The sequence below is a fragment of the Camellia sinensis genome, chromosome 12 (genome assembly GCF_055761805.1).
Source record: "Camellia sinensis isolate YWXY chromosome 12, ASM5576180v1, whole genome shotgun sequence".
Taxonomy (NCBI): Eukaryota; Viridiplantae; Streptophyta; class Magnoliopsida; order Ericales; family Theaceae; genus Camellia; species Camellia sinensis.
This window is the reverse complement of record NC_138972.1, coordinates 101,735,001-101,750,168: the sequence shown is the minus strand read 5'-3', so window position 1 is coordinate 101,750,168 and position 15,168 is coordinate 101,735,001. Positions and strand designations below refer to the sequence as shown.

The 15,168-nt window shown below is 34.7% G+C and overlaps 3 protein-coding genes and 1 non-coding gene across 11 annotated transcripts in view; 1 reads left to right on the top strand and 3 right to left on the bottom strand.

Moving 5' to 3' along the window:
* Positions 1-15,168, bottom strand: part of LOC145804687 (rhomboid-like protein 15) — a 140,035-nt gene that overhangs the window by 121,395 nt on the left and 3,472 nt on the right. The window lies entirely within an intron of this gene.
* Positions 7,128-9,812, bottom strand: LOC145803777 (uncharacterized). Its single transcript, XM_082897117.1, has 5 exons — positions 9,687-9,812; positions 8,929-9,470; positions 8,494-8,557; positions 7,666-7,897; positions 7,128-7,570 (listed from the first exon to the last, which is right to left on the bottom strand). The coding sequence occupies exons 1-5, from the start codon at positions 9,810-9,812 to the stop codon at positions 7,128-7,130; spliced, it is 1,407 nt and encodes a 468-aa protein (XP_082753243.1).
* The window catches only part of LOC114260019 (uncharacterized), a 24,322-nt gene continuing 17,816 nt past the window's right edge, over positions 8,663-15,168 (bottom strand). For 7 of the 8 annotated variants that reach the window (XM_082899465.1, XM_082899467.1, XM_082899464.1 and 4 more), the window contains one exon: positions 14,750-14,990. In XM_082899465.1, the coding sequence (XP_082755591.1) occupies positions 14,814-14,990 (177 nt within the window). In that variant the 3' untranslated portion in view covers positions 14,750-14,813. Of the gene's footprint in view, positions 9,383-11,796; positions 11,904-11,991; positions 12,269-14,749; positions 14,991-15,168 lie in introns of those variants that run through there. The other variant, XR_014346940.1, reaches the window with a different exon arrangement.
* TRNAG-GCC (transfer RNA glycine (anticodon GCC)) lies at positions 13,716-13,786 on the top strand. Its single transcript has one exon. It is a non-coding gene; the product is annotated as a tRNA-Gly (tRNA).

Genomic DNA, 15,168 nt, shown 5'->3' with positions numbered 1-15,168 from the left:
CCAAGTGAAAGACGTTAACAAAGTGCTGTAACATTAGAGCATAGTTCTCATATTCACTATACTGAGCGTTTCGCTCCAGATCGCCTGGAAGAAGCAGGGCGTACTGAGTGCGACGCCGACGTTTATATCATCAGCACTATCATTTGCCATAACAGGCTTGTCTTCCAAAGTAATGGTGGGGGCCTAGGGGGCATCGGGCTTTTTTGATCCCGAAGTTGTGACAGAGGAAGACCTCGACTTTTTTGGTTGTTGTGATTTTGATGGTTGAGACTCAGAGCACCTCTTCCCAGTAGAAGGCTGAGATTTATCACTCTCAGCCAACTTTGAGATAGACAGAGTGTCTTCAGACTCCACCTGAGCTACCTTGGCCTTTGGTTGAGCCTTTTTTATTCTTTTTGGTTTTGCTGGAGGTTGGGTTTGTGTTGGTTGTTCGTCAATGGATGATGGAATGTTGGCTAGGAGGTCTTTAGCAACTGGCTTTGCGCGACCCATATCAGTTGTAAGAACAAGACGTCGGCGACGCTTTCTTTGGGATGGTGGAATGAGGTATGGAGCCGAGGACGACGGTTGTTTAGCTGGATCAGAGGTTGATCCTTGGTCTGTTCACGATATTGATGCAGTTGGAAGAGTTGTAGCAGAGGGAGGAGATAAGCTCTTCTTCTTCTTTTTCCTGGGGACGTCGGGGAGAGCTGATTTGTATGTTGGGATGAAGTTGAGAAGCAGGGGGGCCTTTCACTTCTGAACTGGCAGGTCCAGTAATTTCCTTAAATCCTTGCTGGGAACAAAGGATTGGCGAAAGTTTTTTGGCGGCTGAGGCAGAACTGCAAAAGTAAAGGCAAAGCAGACATTAAAAAACAGATAAAATATAGAAGACTTTAAAAGTAAAACAAGTATGAATGCAGGGCTCTTACCATTACCCTCTATAAAGATTGATCGTGGGAGAGGGAAGAGATGGAGATCTTCATCTGGGGCGAACTCCCAGTTCCCCGAGGTAATGAGATAATCATCACCAGCTCCTTTGTTGGAGTCTGGAAGGTCGGCTACAATTTTGAATTCTGTGGATCTCGGCTTAAGGTAACAAATGTAGCCTTTTTCTTTCAAGTTAAGGCCATACATGGTATAGCAAAATTGGATGTCGGCAAGGGTTAGCGTTTTCCCGTTTAGCTAGGGCTATAATACCAAAGATCACTCGATAGGAATTGATTGCCAGTTGCATGGGGTTCAACTTATAGTAATGGAGAACCTCACGAAACAGAATGTTTAATGGAAGCCGAAGTCCACACTCTATAAAGGCGACTACAGGGAAGGGCATGGAGTTTTCGGTAGGCATGATGGAGTCATCATCCCTAGCCAACCTCAGATTGACATCGACTGGGACTTCAAACTCCTGTCTAAAAGTATTCTAGTTTGGAGGGGGTGTTTACCCTATGTTTCCACATACTCATGATATTGGCTTAATCTTAGAAGGTGGGTCTCAGAAGATGTTTTTGAAAGGTTATTGGGACCTCGGCAAACAATAAGGTAGGTGCAGGTTTCAGTTTTTTTTTCTAAGTTATGGGTTCTACAGACAAATCCCAGACCTAAATCTATGGAAACACGGATTGAAAGCAAGAATTTGGAAAAGATGCAAAAAACAGAAAACAAAAACGAAGTTTCAGAAACAAGAATTAAGATGGGCTATCAAGAACATGAAGAATACAAGAGTATATGGCCAAGAAAAGTGGCAAAAGTGCAAAGAAGTGGTGAAACAGTGCGTGTGTTCAAAATGTGGGCAAAGGCAAAATTAGGGATGAATGCATTCAGATGTACGATTTATGAATTAAAAAAGCTTGAAACAGTACAGTAATGGCGACAGCGAGAAAGAAGAAACATCAGGGAAATGAAAAACGAAAAGAACAGTAGCTTACCAGAAAAAGGGAAGCTGGAAAGGGATTTGCCGATGTCCTACAACGGTTGCAGGAGTAGAAGACCGGTGGAAATCTCGCCGGAATGGGAGAATGGAGAAGGTTGCAGAGCTTTGAAAGCTTGAGCGATGGAGGGTTTCGAAAGCTAGAAAGAGATAACAGGAGATTCGAAATGAAAAAGTGAAGAGACGGAAAAAAGGGAAAAAGTTTTTGATTAAACAGAAACGGCGGCAAAAGCAATCAATACGCCTAGAAGAACGAGGGCGTCAGACGGCGCACATGAAGAAAGAGGCGGCTAACAGGCGCGTCACGTGTACGGACCAGTAAGAGGGAAACGCAAGGCTAAAACGGTTGGGTTGAAGTGCATGACAGCTCATGCGCGTAAGAAGGTCCTTAAAAATCTTGATTTTTTAGGGAAAGCATGTCGGCCTGAAATGAATGATTTCGGCACTCAAATTTTAAGTCGATTTACTGGAAAAAAATACAGATATAGGTTCCATCACCTTAGAATGCCGAGGTAATAGAACCTAAGGGGCAGTTGTGGGGATATATTTTCTGAGTACCAACACGTGGCAAAGTGACACCGGCGTGTCAGCCGAGGTGCCACGTGTCCTGGTCGAGACGCCGAGGTAATCTCGGCGAGGCCGAGGTTATGTCCGAGGATATCGGAATCCGAGATAAGAGGATAAAAGATAAAGGACAAGAGTCCTAGAGTAAAAAAGAGACTTAACTAAGATAAGGATAAAGCTCTTAGGGAGTTTATCTTTATCTCTTGTGAAATCCAAAGTAAGTACTGAATGGGAGTTCATAGAAGTCAAGTTTCTAGTGGGACTAGGTTTATGTTGGCTATAAAAGAAAGGCACCCCCGTGGGTCTAAGGTACGCAATTTTATGCTTTTGATACTCAAGCCTGTGAGTTTAGCACTTGATTTATCTTTGAGAGATATACTAACTTGATCGTCGGAGTACCCCCGGGTGGTTGAACCACCGCCGGAGACTTCTCTTTCTGTTACAGGTTAGCTGAAGCCATCTATTCTGCCGGTGCTCTCTAGCTGATTATTAAGCAGGCATTGTGATCAGAAAATCACTCACACAGTGTTGAATTGTGTTTTGAAGATGTATTTTGAATTAAGTTTTGAAAGTTTGATGTGACATGTTAAAGGTGAAAATTTGTTTGGTGATGTGTTTTGAAAATAGTTTTCAAAACTTAATTCAACCAATAATTTATCATCAAACACATAACTCATATATCGATATCCATATTTTTTATCAACAATAATAACCAAACTATTTTTAAATTACTGAAATTAAAAATTGATTTTTTTTGTCAATTAATTTTTTATTTTGTAATTTTTTTGAATAATTGTTTTTTCGAAATAATTTTTTCATTTTAAAATAAACCTATGTCAATTATTTTCTGCCAATTAATTTTTCTATCAATTCATTTGTAAAATACGTTTTTAATTTTTTTTCTAACATTTTGTTAAAGTCAACAACTTTTGAAAATACATATTAATAAAGAAGGAATAAATACACTAAATTTAATATTTTAAAATACAAATCATAACGTAAATCTTACAAAACATTATCAATTTTTTTTTCCATTTATTACATGTTATGAATTTCGTCCATATGTGGCAACAGAAATGCAATGCATTATTGTACCCGTTGAGCTCATATAATTGTGGGATTGACATACAAAATGACTATTATGCCCCCCTTGACTTAAATGGAAAGTGACTACATAGAACAAAATATAAAGGGTAAGATAGTAATTTCACTTACTTATTACCTACCCCTTATTGTTTCATAGCTGTGTGTTCAACACTGAGGTAAAAAAAAAGGAGAGGCTACAGCTGTGTACTTAGTACACGGATTTGATATATATATAAAAAGTAATAATATTAAAATCAAATAATATTTAACAAATAAAAAGTAAATAAAAAAAAATCCAAACTGAACCTTTTGAACCTCACCCTTTCTATTAAATCTGAATCTCATTCCGTTTACCACACCAACTTCACCATCTCAGAAACACCTTCTCCAGTTATATCAGAAAATAAAAATTAGAGAAATAGAAGCATATCCACCATCTCATTAGGTCCTCCTTCTCCACTTCCATAATTTACAGGTTAGTTTTGATGCTAGTTCATCTTCATATTAGCTTCAGATATTACCTTCAGACATTAGCTTCAGAGGGAGTGAGGGAGGGAAGAGGAGGACAACCGGCCGGTCATCCCACAGGACATCCGGCTGGTCATCCCGGCCCAGTCACCATTCCACCTCCGTATCTGTTCGCTTTGTTTCATATCTGTTCCATTTTCATCTGTTATATTTTTCTGATTTCTGTTCTAATTTTGTTACACTATCATTTATTTTTCTGATTATCAATTTCTAAGTTATCATAAACTGAATGAAACAAACCCAATATAAATGAGAAATATCATTCCCTATGGTTTTTTTTTTTATTTTATAAAAATCTGTTTCTATGGCATTTGCCCAATTAAATTTTGTCACCAAATTTTTTTATATTTATTTTTTACATAAAAATAAGTTTGTATGCACAAAAATGTACTATTGGTTGATATATTTTTCATACATATTTTTTACCTCTCATATGTTGTAATATATAATTTTCTTTCACTTTTGCAGTCATCATGCCAAGAACAATCATACCAAGAACAAAACGAACCAGGCCCAAACTTGGTGAATCCTCAAACCTTTTACCACCACCACAGAAACAACATGATGGCTATCCAACTAATGATTTTGCAACATATCATTATGAACAAGCTTATGAACATTTCATTACTCGACCAATTATTACGGGGAGAAACGTAAAACTACCTTCTAAATATGATTCACTCTTACTTGGCAAATTAGATACAATGGGATGGCTACCATTAAATAATTAGCCAAAAAGATATATCCCCGTCTTCTACGGTTATTTTATGTTCACTTGACACTGGGTGACCAACAAAATGAATCGTTCAGTCTTACCTCTTATGTTAAGGGGAAAAGGATCACACTCTCTCTCCGTCGTTTTGCACAAATTATTAGAGTCGAAACAGGAGATTTACAATGTTATTTTCAAAATGAGGCCGCATTAGAAAAAATTGTTGATGATGTCACTCAGATTTATACCACAATTTGTGACAACTGATTTAGCGGCACTAATTTACAAGTCAGCCATTTAAAACCTCACCTTCGTATTCTCCATCGATGGATAGTTGAAAATATCACTCCCAAAAAAGGACATTATAATAGTGTTTCATGTTTTCAAGTTTACTTGTTATATTGTTTTGAAATAGGACAAAAATTAGATTTATGCTTTATATTACTAAAACAAATGATGCTTGCAAAATTGGATACTCTGAGTGGCCGGTCACTACCGTTTGGAGCTTTGTTAACCATAATTTTCAAAGCCCATGATGTGAACCTTGAAGGTGAATGATGGATCAGAATCACTTCACTAATTTCTGAGTATACACTGACCCGAGCTGGTGGTGCTGACACCTTGATGGGCTCTATTAATCTTGAAAATCAACCAATACCTAATGAGGAAGAACTCAATGACAATGCCATGCCACCAAATGAACAACCCTATTACTGGACTGATTATTTAACTTTGGAACAAAGAACGGTACAATCAGCGCCTACAATGGGAACAACAAATGGCTAATCAGCTCAATACATTGGGTACTCGGTTTGATGAATTTGGTACTCGGTTCGATGAAATTGCCACCGCTCAAAACTCACTAATTCATCAATTTGGTGAGTTTCGTGTTGACTCAGAGAGACGCGCTGAACTGACAAGGAACCGCATTGATCTGATTGACCATCGAGTCACTCAGCTGTACCATCAGCATTTCCCTTCACCTCCAACACCACCTGACAATGATGCTTAACTTGTTTAAAAATCAAGTAAAATGGTTCACAGATATGGTGGTTATATTTTTTTCACTTTTTTTGTTTTGGTTATTTATTTGGTGAGTTTTGTTGTGATTGTTTTACTTTTGTTATTTTGTTATAAACTTTTCTATTCACGTAATGAATAACAACGACGGGTTTTTTTTGGAATCATTTAATTACATAGTTATAATGTTATAACAATCTGTGCAAAAAGATTATGCATTGAAAAAATTATTTGTACAGAAATTAATAAATAGTAATTCATAAATGTCTACGAAATCCTTCATTTGAATAAAATGAATAAAAATTACACAATTATTAAATAATTTTTCTGCATTAATTATAATATAAAACTAAATTAATGTTCTGAAATTAAATAAAACAAGTTACAATTTAATAATATTTAATAATAAACATTCTTTTTTTTAATGAAAAGGAAAAAAAAAAGTTATTATAAACTTCTGTACAGAAAATTAAAAAGAATACCTCAGTGTTTACACAAATTATACACCCTTACTTTAAGATGTACCCAGCGAATTTTTACACATTCTTCATATAAAATAATATTTTGCTATAAAATCGGGCGATATAAAACAATAAAATATAATTTACTTTTTTATTTTATTTTATTTTATTTTATTTTATTTATTATTATTATTATTATTATTATTATTATTATTATTATTATTATTATTTATTTGTCATACTTTTAAATGGTGAACTTATCACCACCACCACCTATCACCACCAACCACCCACCTGCCACCACCACCCATCACCACCTACCACCCATCACCCATCTGGCACCCACCACCACCCACCACCCATTACCACCACCCACGTACCACCCACCACCCACCACCCATCTGCCACCACCACATTTAATTTAATGACAACATATTTATTTATGAAAGTTACTAAGAAACACATTACATATTAATAACAACATATTAAATTGTCTTTGCTAGACTATACATAAAATTGCATATTACACATTGCATGAACAACATATTTAAGTACACAATGATATGCGAAAACCATTATCTTCATTGCCCATGCGATGATGTTTGTGTTTTATTTCGTTTCATTGCCATTTAGCTCAATCGTTGTCCTCAGTATTAGTTATCCTACAAGAAGATAAAAGAAGTCAGTAAATCACAGAAACAAACAAGGAAGGGCGAAGTTATGTAGTAACGATGTCATAATGACTGAAATAATTTACCAAATAATTACGCATTCACAACCAGTAGTCAGTACGACATTTACTTGCCTTGTTCACATCCCTTTTCTATGCATGGTGAAAATGATTTTGTCACATAGCAGTAGCAATTGCATCCATAACGTTCGATTGGGACGTTAACCCATGTTGTGACATGCCAACGTAGTCATCTTGGTCTCCAACAAGCCCGTCTGCTTCTGCTTCTGCGGCTATTTCATTATCAGCTTCCATAAAGAATGGATCCATAACTGCATGCAAACAGATCCAACTGTGCACTACACAACATGTAATCACGATAGGCCCTTGTCGTGTAGACTTGTAATTTGGCATGGACCGCAATATTGGGAAGCACTTCTTCAAAACACCAAATGTTCTTTCTATGACATTGCGTAATGACGAATGTCGATGGTTAAACAATTCCTTAGGTCCTGCATAACGATGGCCACGAAACTCTTGCAAGTGATACCGTTGAGACCGAAATGGGGCAAGAAATCCAGGCATGTTCGTGAAACCAGCATCAACTAAATAGTACTTGCCTACATGTAAATAATGAATACACAGTTCTGTCAATTGATATGTACAAAAACAGACAAGGAAAAAAGTGTACCGTATGTTATTCAGGGACAGTCACCATTGGGTGGGTGTGGGAACTGTAGATCAGCTCGTGTAATAGAGTTAAGCAGAATAGCATTGTCGTGAGTGCTACCTTCCCATCCAGAATTAATAAATATGAACAACATATCGAAGTCGCAAGCTGCGAGTACATTTTGCGATACCGTTGCTTTCCGACCGCGGAATGTATTTTGTCTTGAAGTAGGGACCCATGCATCCACCAATGTGCCATCGATAGCACCGACACAATCCTAATTGACAGATATTTGTTTGATATTAAAAGCGAAACAAACTTCGATATTACTTTCATAATAAAAAATAATAATATTTATTAGCACTTATTGATATGAACAAACTTACAGGACAGTCATACTGTTCGTACCTTGAACTAGGGAAAAAACCTCCTGTCATTTAAAATTTTTCTCGATATGTCCTCTAGGTTACGTGGTTTGATAACCGATTATGAAAGCTTGCACAATGCCTGCATAACAATTTTTATGTGCCGACAAATTGTTTCCATGGAGTGTTGAAATCTATCTGCCATTATTCAATGGCGATCATTTTGTGCAAAAGTGTATAAAAAAATTCCAAGCGATTCCTCCATACTGATATACATATGTTCAGTATCGATAAAGCCATTATGGAGTAAAGTGTCTTTCAATAAAATGAATGTTTGTGCATCCATTCGCATAATATTCATCATTGTTTCTGGATGGCCATTTAATAGGCCGAAAATGTAATCATCACCTCTGAATGGACACGTTCGTTGCGGTCGGCGACTACTTGACGCGTTGATATGGTCATGCATTAAAGCAATCATCAAAAAATTCATAAAATCATCAACAACCTCATCCTCCTCTGATGAGAGTTCCATTGTATTGTTTTCTCTGTCGGATGACATATGCCTTTGTCTACATCACAGTAAAAACATAATTATAAAATATGTTATTCATGCTGTAATAGTTAGCGTTATTGGTGAAACAGTAAAATTCAGAGGAGAACAAAATTTATTTAACACATGGTCATATTATAATAATAGAACATAGTTTTAATATAACAGAAAACACTTAAAAGTTCAAAAAAAAAAACATATGAACATAGAAAAGGAAAAAGGATATGATGGAATGAAAAAAAAAATAAGAAAAACCAAATCAGGAATAATGAAATCATCAAACAGTTCAGCGAAGAAGATTTGCTAACACAAGCAACACAGAACTTCTCAGTTCAATGCAAAGCGAGGATCATGGCTAGACGCAAATGGGTAGGAGTGCGCATAAAAAACCTTCGCCATTCCTTATCCTTGAACAGTGTCAGTGACCTAACGTACTGCAACGGTGGTATGTCCCCAAGCTCAAGCAATGCATCTTGACATGTATCAAGGGAATAATCATAACCACCTGCACTTACAGCCTCAGTCTCATTTTCTCGTGCACGTGAATGTCCTGTTTTGGCTTGTACATAGGATGTGAAAGCTACGAACACTTCATCAAACCCACTTGATCGTGACTTTTTGGAACGACCACTGTCAGTCTGGCTGGTTGCAGGGCCCCTCTTGTGACCTTTGCCCTTTGCTGGATCCATATACTCATCCCCGAATAAGTCAACAGGAATGGCCTCAGCAACATTACTCCCATCAGCATTACTCCCACCAGCATCAGCGTTCCAAAATTTATTTAACATGTCATCTTCTTCTTCTAAGTCAAGGGGTCCTTGTGTGGATGCACGAGACAGGGCCCCTGTGGCACAACAATTTTCAACAATTTCTGTCATTTCTTGAAAATATTCAAACCCTTTTGTCCTAAACTTCTTCACATTTCTGCTAGCCTACAACAATTACAAAACAAGAATTCAGCACTGTATATATCATGAAATGTTTAAAATAAAATTAGAAAATAGTACAGATTAATGGAAAACCTTATCCCAAAATTCATCGGGTGCAACAACAGTGCCTATAATAGGATCCTATCCCAAACCAGTCTGTGCTTGCAGTCGCTTAAATGTCTGGTAATCAGCTTTCAATCGCTGATATTTTTGGCGCACCTTGACACCTGTAGACTGAAATCCATATATGTTGTGCAACTGATTTGCATAATGATTCCAATGCCTAATTGTCCATGAAGTAGTACGGCCCGTTGTTTGATTGTTTCTAACCTCATCTCTCAACATATTTATTAGTTTCGTTTCAATTCTGGGCGTCTACATTTTGGTGTTCTCATTGTCATCGGAATTATTTCCATCCATCTATAAACATACAAATTATATTTAAACTAGTTTGGGATGGATATACAAGCGTAACAGGGTATTTTAAAGTAGTCTGCGATGGATATACAAGAATAATAGGGGTGAGCAGCGGATATATCGATCCGCCAAAACCGACCGAACCAAACCGAACCGATCCGCCGCATTTTGGACGGATGCGTGATGACGAGCGGACGGTTGCGGATTGATTTTCTCCAATCCGCCAATTTGGCGGACGGATGACGGATTTGAGGTCTCTTTGGCCGCAACCGAACCGCCAAATTGCGAGCACCCTTAATAATTTATAAGACTTTGTGTTTTCAATTTGTTTAAATATTTTGTTTGTGTTTTCAATTGAAAAAGAGTTTAAATATTCTTTTGAAAAAAAGTTTTCAACTTAAATATATTTTTTGAATTGAAAAAAAATAAACGTATTATTTATTTATTTTTTTTGGTTTTTAAATCTAACTCTAAAAGTAATAAATAGAAAATATGATATATGCTGGTTGATTTTTGTTTTAAAAAACATATATAAATGTAACAATACAGAGACATACAATCTCTACTACTGCTATGTTCATGGTTTTGGTGGTTTGAATTGTTTTTATATTTTAAGAACCACATATTGTAATACTTTATCTGGATAAGGCATGCTGTGATTGTAATATGTGGATGAGGCATACAGTGATTTTGATATTCTAAAGTTTCAAACTTTCTTTCTTTAGATGAGACATGCAATAATTGTAATACTTTTTTAAGTCATTGACTGTAATACTTTTTTTTTTTTTTTTTGAGGAAGTGTATAAGTTGAACTATGTTGAAATTTATAAAATTTCAAACCGCCAAACCGATTCGCATCCATCCGCCAAACCGCCAATCCGCTCAATCCACATTCGCCAGATTGGCGGACGGATGCAGATTGATTTTCTCCAATCCGCCAATCTGGCGGATGGATGGCGGATTGGAGGTTCCATGGCCGCAACCGACCCACGCCCACCCCTAAAGAATAACAGCGTCAAAATGGTTTGAAGGAGAACACAGATAAAGAAAAAAGAACAAATGATTTTATTTCGAGGAAAAAAATACGTAGCAGATTAATTGAATTTAAATAACATAAATATAACCACAAAAAAAAACATTCATATAGCATAAATATAACCACAAATAAAAAAAAAATAATTAACATTGTGTTTATATAGGAGGAAACAAATCAGTAACACATAACCACAAATAAAAAAAATAAATCAGTTAACATTGTGGTTAAATAGGAGGAAACAAATCAGTAAAAGAAAAATTAAGGAAAAAAAATCAGTAAAAAAGCCCGGTAGGTTCAAACAGACCGGTAGGTTTTAACGAAAAAATGGAAAACCGAAAGACAAAATCGGAAGAGGTGAGAGGACCGGGTGGTTGACTGGCCGGATGACCCGGGGGACGACCGACCGGGTGTCCCAAGCACTACACAGTTCAAACCATTAACTGATTGATAAAAGGTTCAAACAATTCAAACCATTAACGAAGAAATGGAAAACCGGAAAACAAGGTGGGAGTACCGGGTGGTTGACCGGCCGGTCGACCGGCCGGATGACCTGGGGACGACTGGCCGGGTGTCCCAGGCACTGCCACTTCAGGTTCAAAGGTTCAAATAGTTCATAATTTAAAACAACAATCGATCTGAAATGGAAAATACGCCTCTACAAATTCTCATAAACCATTTAGGAACTGATTTCAACTTCTCCGAAATCATTTATACATAACAGATGAAGATAGATTTACTGACTATTCTTGAAGAACAAAAAAGTTGAAACAGTTCAAGATGAAGAATGAAATCGTTTATCGACTCGTCCGAAATCATTTTCAGATAACAGATAAAATCATTTTCAGATAACATATGGAGGATGAAGGATTTATTTACCAGATCAGTAAGAGTTGAATAGTTATCGCCGGTGACGGAATGTGTATACTGATTGAATGTGCCACTGTTTGCTCGTCGAATTCGACAATAAAATTGATAAATTTGACCTGAAAAAAATTAAAAATAAATTAAGATGAATTTCTCAAATAATTTCCCTATAACAAAATATGTAAATAAATTTGTGAGTAATTTCACCTCGCAGTCGTCGTTGTTTGGTTGCCCATAATAAGAATCGTCCGCAACGCACAAATCGTAACTCAGTCGATTTGTGAAATATGATACCAGTACAGAGTGGGTTGAGTGGATTCATTATTTATAAAATGAGTCTGAAACACCCGTGATGAATTTGAAGTACGGATGTTTGATATAGAGAAGCCACCCGTGATGAATCTGAAGGACTGATGTAGATGAGCTTCATGTGAAAGTTGCAAAGACGATGAAGAAGGCAGAAACGTTGAAAGGGAGATACAAGCTGCCAAACAGATTTTCAAAATGTAATTTGAATTAGCATGCAAAATTAATTTTTAAACATTGTATCCAAACGTCATACACAAGCTCACATATTAAAAATTGATTTGAATTAACAATCCAACATAACCTTTTTTTTTTCTTCCCTTCGTAACTTCTTTTTTGTTCACAAGATATGCAATCTTCGTAACTTCTTTTTTGTTCACAAGATATGCAAGCTGCACAAAGGAAGTTCAAGCCAGCTGTGCCATGCACAGTGATCTTTGGTATATCCAGTAACAGAATTTCGCAGCGTATAAAACTTAAATGTTATCATTTGGATACAAATATTCTTTTTAAAATTTATAATTAAACACACAATTCAAAATTTAATTTAAAAATTATTTACAAAACTTATAACTAAATTCTTTTTAAAATTATTTTTAAAAAAATTCAAATATTTTTTTTATTTTGTTCTTTAAATTTTTTTTTAGTTTTTAACTTTTTCAATTTTTTTTTTTTTTGTTTTTTGAAGAAAAACATTTTGTTATTTTTTTAAGTTTTGGCCAAACTATTTGTGGATAAACTATCAATAGGTCCTAATAATTAGATTTAATTCTCATCAAGTCCTATTGAAAATAAGTTCTAGTAAAATCGTCGTTAAAAATAATTTTTTGTGACGCCTTTTTGCATATGTTGCTAAAAATTGACAACTAGTAACTTTTTTTGTCACGATTTTTATAAATTGTAACTAAAATTTATAATTAGTGACGTTTTTCTATGACGAATTTTTTAAAATGTCGATGAAAATTGAAAATTAGTGACCTTTTTTGTAACGATTTTATTAAACTATAAAACTTATAATTGATGACATTTTTTGTGACAAATTTTCAAACTGTCACTAAAAATTAACAATTAGTGACTTTTTTAATAATATTTGACGAAAAATTCACTTATTAAGACCTACATATAAGTCCCCCATAATTTGTTATGATTTAGATTATATATATATAGGCAATCCAAAAAAATTTCAAATTTAAAAGAATTTTTTTTAATTAAATATTTAAAAAAATAAATAAATAATATTCCCAAAAAAATAAAAAAAATATTTAAAATATTAAAATATTTAAAAAAATAAAAAATAATAAAAATTATTTAAAATAAAAATTATATATTTAGAATAAAAAATACAAATTTTTCAAATTTTCAAATATTTAAAACAAATACCGCACACAAATATAGTAAATACAGCATACACACAAAAAAAAATTACAATAAAAGATATTTACCCTAAAAAAATAAATTAAATTTTAAAAAAAATAATTTTAAAAAATTAAAAAAATAAACCCAAAAAAATTCAAAATATAACTCAAAACTCAAAGTACAACTCAAAACTCAAATAATGATTTAATAACTAAACCACGAATTGTTTTTATAGAAATATTTTTTCAGATAATTTCTCTCAATAAAGAGCACCAGTGGTCTAGTGGTAGAATAGTACCCTGCCACGGTACAGACCCGGGTTCGATTCCCGGCTGGTGCATTTATAATTTTGTCTGCCTTTTTTTCTGCTCTTTCTTCTTCTTGTGTGTTTTATCATTTCTTGTCAGACCAGTCTTTTTTTTGTTTAATCCACTACAAAAAGTTTCGGTTTTTTGTCTGTGTCATTTCTAGTCAAACCTGCCATTTTTTATTATTATTATTATTTTTTTTTTTTATAAATAAACCATCAAACTTATAGATTTTTTGCTCTTTCTTCTTCTTGTGTGATTTATCATTTCTAAGCAGACCTATCTTTTTGGCGTTTTCTAATGCTTGAAACTAGGTTAACCACACCACACATACCTTTTTAGGGATAGTTTGGCATGATCTAAACAAGTGTACTTTTTAACTTTTTATGAAATATGGATTGAGTATGGATTAGGTTTAAAATGATATGTTAGAGAGGTGATGTGACTTAAATAAGATGATGTGATTTAAATAGAATAGTGACTTTCTGACTTTTTGAATTTTTTTAGAGATGCCAAACTAGACCTTATTTTTTTCATTTTCTCTTTTTGATTAGAATTGTTTTTTATTCATTAAATGTACTAAACATAATGTGCGTGTGTACAAGGAATAACATTTTTTCTCCTCTGTTGACTAGGCACAAATGTGCAAGTAGTTGATAACACAATGAAAGGTACTTGAGCTCACTCTAGTTTGAATATTGACTAGATAAAAACCTTATCTGACACCTTACAATACAGCTAGTCAAGCCTACAAACATTTTAAAACTCACTAATTTTTTTGGATGGACTCAAACCTAACTTGAAAAGAAAAAAATCAAATTATTCAAGCTGAGATTGTGATTGGTTCAATTAAAATTCATTCAAAATTATTTCCAACGATGAACATGTGATATACCGAAACAATCAAAAGTAGGCCTCTCAATTTCCAGGTTCCAATCCCGGCCACACCCCTTCCCTTTAAAATTTACTATTGAAGTTTTTATGATACCAAAAAATAAATTTAAAAAATCATGAGCATATATTATTATGAAAATATAAAGAATTCCCTCATAAGAACAATTAAGTGAGACGAATAACGAGTACTACCATGATAAAGATACATGTCATTACAAATATCACAAGCCATGTAAAGCATGCAGTCTTAAAACTCTTCGAGTATATTTCCATAGCACGTGTACTGGCACAACCAGTACTTGCCAAGCTATGTTCAATGGCCGCCTCTGTTGAATCAAGTACCCACACTCAAATAACAACTGAGCTATGAGAGTAGTTGATCATATGTCATAATACAATCCAATACTCTCAAAGGAGAAAAATGAAACAACTGATCCATTATTAAAATATTGAAGTTAAGAGGATCCTCGTCCAAAAGCAGTAACAAAGACATCAGATGGGTAGCCATGGATTAATTTTT